General features: G+C 58.5%; 1 protein-coding gene across 3 annotated transcripts in view; it reads left to right on the top strand.

Annotated features, from left to right (window-relative positions):
• Nucleotides 1–2,258: 2,258 nt before the first annotated feature.
• Nucleotides 2,259–4,288, top strand: part of RAC2 (ras-related C3 botulinum toxin substrate 2 (rho family, small GTP binding protein Rac2)) — a 16,597-nt gene continuing 14,567 nt past the window's right edge. For 2 of the 3 annotated variants that reach the window (XM_008056560.2, XM_021711580.1), the window contains exon 1: nucleotides 2,259–2,440. In XM_008056560.2, coding sequence (XP_008054751.1) covers nucleotides 2,406–2,440 — 35 coding nt within the window. In that variant the 5' untranslated portion in view covers nucleotides 2,259–2,405. The remainder of the gene's footprint in view (nucleotides 2,441–4,288) is intronic. The other variant, XM_021711578.1, reaches the window with a different exon arrangement.

Raw genomic sequence — 4,288 nt, 5'->3', positions numbered from 1 at the left:
CCTTATTTTTTTGAGTTGGGGTCTTACTCTGTCAATCAGACTGGAGTGCAGTGGCATGATCATGATGGGGATGGCTCACAGCAGTCTTGACCTCCCAGGCTCAGGTGATCCCTCTTGTCTCAGTAACTGGCACTACAGGCACGTGCCAACCTGCCCAGCTAATTTTTTTGTTTTTGGTAGAGATAAGTCTTGCTATGTTGCCCAGGCTGGTCTCGAACTCCTGGGCTCAAGCAATCCTCCCTCCTTGGCCTCCCAAAGCCCCGGGATTACAGGCATGAGCCACCGCTCCTAGCCTAATGTTCTTTTTTAAAGCTAAATTTGATTGTTTAATTTGACTTGAGAAGTTGCATCTAGATTTGAAACACTTGCTTTTTTTCCCTTCAAGAATAAGGAATGAGTTCTCTTTTTAACATTTTTATTTAGTTAGTTTCTTTCTTTTTTTTTTTTCAGTTGGAGTCTCACTCTGTTGCCCAGACTGGAGTGCAGTGGCATGCTCCCGGCCACCGCAGCCTCGACCTGCTGGGCTCCAGCGATCCTTCCGCCTCAGCCTTCCGAGTAGCCGGAACTACAGGCGTGTGCTATCATGCCTGGCTAGTTTTTGATTTATTGTAGAGACGAGGTCTTGCCAAGTTGCCCAGGCGGTTCTCAAACCCATGGGCTCAGGCAATACACTTGCCTCAGCTTCACAAAGTGCTGGGATTACAGGCTGAGCCACTGAGCCTAGTCTAGTTTCTTAATTAAAGTTCTAGCATCCAGTCCAGGGCGCCATGTCGCATTTAGGATGTGAATTTTTTTGCTTTCTCAAGTGACTTGGAGGTTGCCCTATGGGCTCACAGTGGGTGGGAGAAGAATGCAGACAGAGAGGCATCCAGAGGTGAGTCCTCAGGTGGCCTGGGCGGTTCTGGGATCCTGGCCTCCCTGTCCCAGGCTGGGGCCATGGTGTGCTCCCCTGTCTCAGCTCAGCCCACACCAGCATGGGGGAGACATTGCTTGCTGGCGGGCTGTAGCGGGTGACTTGCTGGTACTGGGCCACCCCGCCAGGAAGCTGCATTTCCCTTTCTGCAAAAGCAGATTTCTCGAGCCCAGCTGCTTGTGTGAGATGCTCTGGGAGGGCCCAGCCTCCAGGTGCCTGGTGGGGTCCTGAGCCCTGCCAGCCAGCGGTCCTGGCCCTCCACACCCTCCTGCAGGTCTTCTGGCTCAAGACTGGCAGCTCTGCCCCTCTCTTCTGCCTCCCCTTCCCCACAGAACCAGAGAGGAGCTGGGAACGGTGGTTGCAATGAACTGTGAACTCAGAGCCTACTGGAGAGATGAGGTATCTTCTTCAGTCTACCCGGGGAGCCCTCGGGGCTGAGGGAGCTCCTCCAGGAGCTGTAGAACTCAGGCTTTGTCCTCCCAAAGTCAGCTGGGGTGCCAGAAGAGCTTGGGGTCTCCTGACCCTGGGGTTAACACAGCTGAGTGGTCCTAGGAAGGCAGCTGACTTCTCAGACCCTCAGTTTCTGCATCGGTGAGATGGGCCACGGTTCCTAGCTCCAAGGTACTAGACCCCAGGGCTGCCTCAGGACAGGCTTGGCTCCCGAGGATACCGCCGGCCACTCCCTTCGGTGTGACTCTGTCCATCTGCTGGCCACTCTTCTCCTTCCTGCTGCCCACCTCTCCCATCCTTCCAGGCAGTGACCCCCGTGCTATTCCTTGCTTGTGGGAGCATCTGTGTCTTTGCTTATGCAGCCCGGATCGCCCACTCTTGCATGCCAGCTTGAGGGCCAGCTGGAAGTCCACCACACAGGCCCCTGGCTCCCCCTCCTGTGCCTGTAAGGTTCTCTCTCTGTAGGGCCTCTGCCCCTATCACTCCTGTTTATGGACCACCCGTGATGCGGTCTGGCAGGGCAGCTGGTGGGGGGAGCTCCTGCTCCGTACCTTCCCCTCTCCAAAGTGAATGAACTCAAGGGATGGGCTGTGCCGCTTGCATCCTAGAATCACCAGCACCGGGTACTGTGCCTGGCACACAGTAGGCACTCATTAAATGCTGTGTTTAGAACTGAATTCTTGGAAGCCTCGGGTTCTTGCAGAACAGCCTCCTGGTCTGTCCCACAGGCAGAAAGCGAGGCTCCCAGATGACGGGGCCCCCAGGTCTCCTACTGGAGCCCCCGGGCAGGTGCCCATGGGAATGCCCAGGGTGCAGCTCAGCATCTGAGGCCTCCAGCTGCCCTGCCAGACCGCATGCTCCGCCCTCTGCAAACGGCCGTGGGGGCAGCTTGGGTAAGTTCCCCTTCCGCTTCCTCTTGCCGCCTGGCCTGCTGCTGCTTCTCAGCCAGGGTGCCTCACCAGCCTCTCCACACCCCTGGTGCCCGCAGGAACGCTCCTGGCCCTGAGCTGTCATCACCGTCACCCCGCAGGCGGCGGACACGATGCAGGCCATCAAGTGTGTGGTGGTTGGAGATGGGTAGGTACCCAGCTGGACTTCCTCATAGCCCCCAATGGGGACCCTGAGATCCTCCCATGCCTGGCGTCCCTGGGGAAACCCCTGGTCCTCCAGATGTCAGAGTCCTGGGAGGCAGCAGGGAGGAGCCACTTCCTTCTTCTCCCAGGGCCCAGAGGGAACATCCCGGAGTGGGCTGCGGACGGCTTCCCTTTCCCCGGCCCACCCCACCCCAGAAGCCACCTGGATGGAGGGGTGCAGGACTGTGGGTGAGGATGCCTGGGGTTCCTCACAGCACCCCAACAGCCGGGGGCAGGTCTCCCACGGAGGTGAGGCTCAGTTCTCAGCCCTGTGGATGCTGGTGGGAAGTGGGGAACCCGAAATTTGACCTCTGTCCCCGGGCTGACCTGGGCTCTCGGCACTGGCTTGGTGCTGCTGTGTGGCGTCGGACACGTCACAGCATCTCTGAACCTCAGCCTGGCCATCTGGGAAGAGGCCTGTGCCCCTAGGGATGCTTGAGGCGTGTCGAGTGGCTATCTTGCTTGTAGTGTGGGTTCAGCAAATGCTGGCCTCTGACCTCTCTTCCTCCTGAGCTGGGAGGATGTGTGTGGGGGGGATTGTGGGTAAGGGGCATGAGGGGAAGGGGATGTTGAGAGGCAGAGGCAGGGGAGGAGGAGGGCAGGACAGGGGCGAAAGTGGATGGTCTGGGCGGAAGGTGAGGGGCAAGCCGTGCTGAGGGCCCTTCTCAGTCGTCAGACTTCAGTGACCTCAGGCTGTCCTGTCCCCTGCGGGCCTGAGACGACAGGTCCAATCTGCCAATCTCTTGCGCCTGCCAGCAACACCGGTTTAGGGTCCAACCCATAGGCCACCCTGGGTTTCCCATGAGTCCATCCCAGTGTGTTCTGGCAGGTCAGCACCTCCCGTCCTGCTCTCCCATTCTACAGAGGGGCAGCCTGTGGCCTTGAGGGACGTGGGTCTCTCTTGGCCTGGGCCTTGGTGGCCCCCGATCTTGGCTCTGATCCCTCCCGGCCAGGTGGGTGGTTTCTCTGGCGGCCCTCAGCTGATTCTGATGCGGCTTATCTGCCCCTCATCCGGCCCTGCTCACTTCTGCTTTGTATCTGATCTGGGGCAGGAGGGCGGAAGTCAAGGGTTAACGTTCCAGTCATTCAAAGTTACCTTGGGGCAGGCCCTGGGGAGGGTGATTGGGGTGGGGTGGGGGGACAGTGGCCTCCTCAGAGCAGGAAGTGACGAAACCCAGCAGAGCGCAGAGAGCCCGGAGCTATCCCTTTGTCCTTCTGGGCTCTGGGCTTCTGACTGAGTCTAGCAGGAGCTATCCCTTTGTCCTTCTGGGCTCTGGGCTTCTGACTGAGTCTAGCAGGCCGAGGACATGGGCGACGACCATTTACTTACCACTTCCTAGGGGCCAAGCACCGGGCTTAGTCCTGCCGCCTCTGTGTGATTCTCCTACCAACCCTAATATTAGCCCCCTTCACAGGTGGGAAACTGAAGCTCAGAGAAGTGAAGTAATTTGCCTTAGACCTCACAGGATCTAAACACAAGTCTCTTGACTCCAAAGTCCTGTGTCCTTAACTGCTCAGCTCTGTGGTGAGGTGAGAGGGAAGAGCAGGGCCAGGCTGTTCCCAGCAGTCCCTGGCCATGGCCACACACCGAGCGCAGTGCTCAGTGCCTTGATGGCCATCGTTCGATTACTTCTCAGCACGCTCCTGTGAGAATGGACACATCCCCATTTTCTAGGTGGGGACACTGAGGCAGAGAGAGGTTAGGTGACTTGCCCGAGGCCGTGCCACTGGTAGGTGGTGGAGCTGGGAGTGTGATGAGAGGGCTTGGGTCAGGCGCCAGGGCCCCGGGGCA

Source organism: Carlito syrichta, unplaced genomic scaffold (assembly GCF_000164805.1).
Source record: "Carlito syrichta isolate Samal-C Ts95f unplaced genomic scaffold, Tarsius_syrichta-2.0.1 Scaffold84685, whole genome shotgun sequence".
In the NCBI taxonomy this organism is placed as follows: Eukaryota; Metazoa; Chordata; class Mammalia; order Primates; family Tarsiidae; genus Carlito; species Carlito syrichta.
This window is presented reverse-complemented; position numbering and strand designations above follow the sequence as displayed.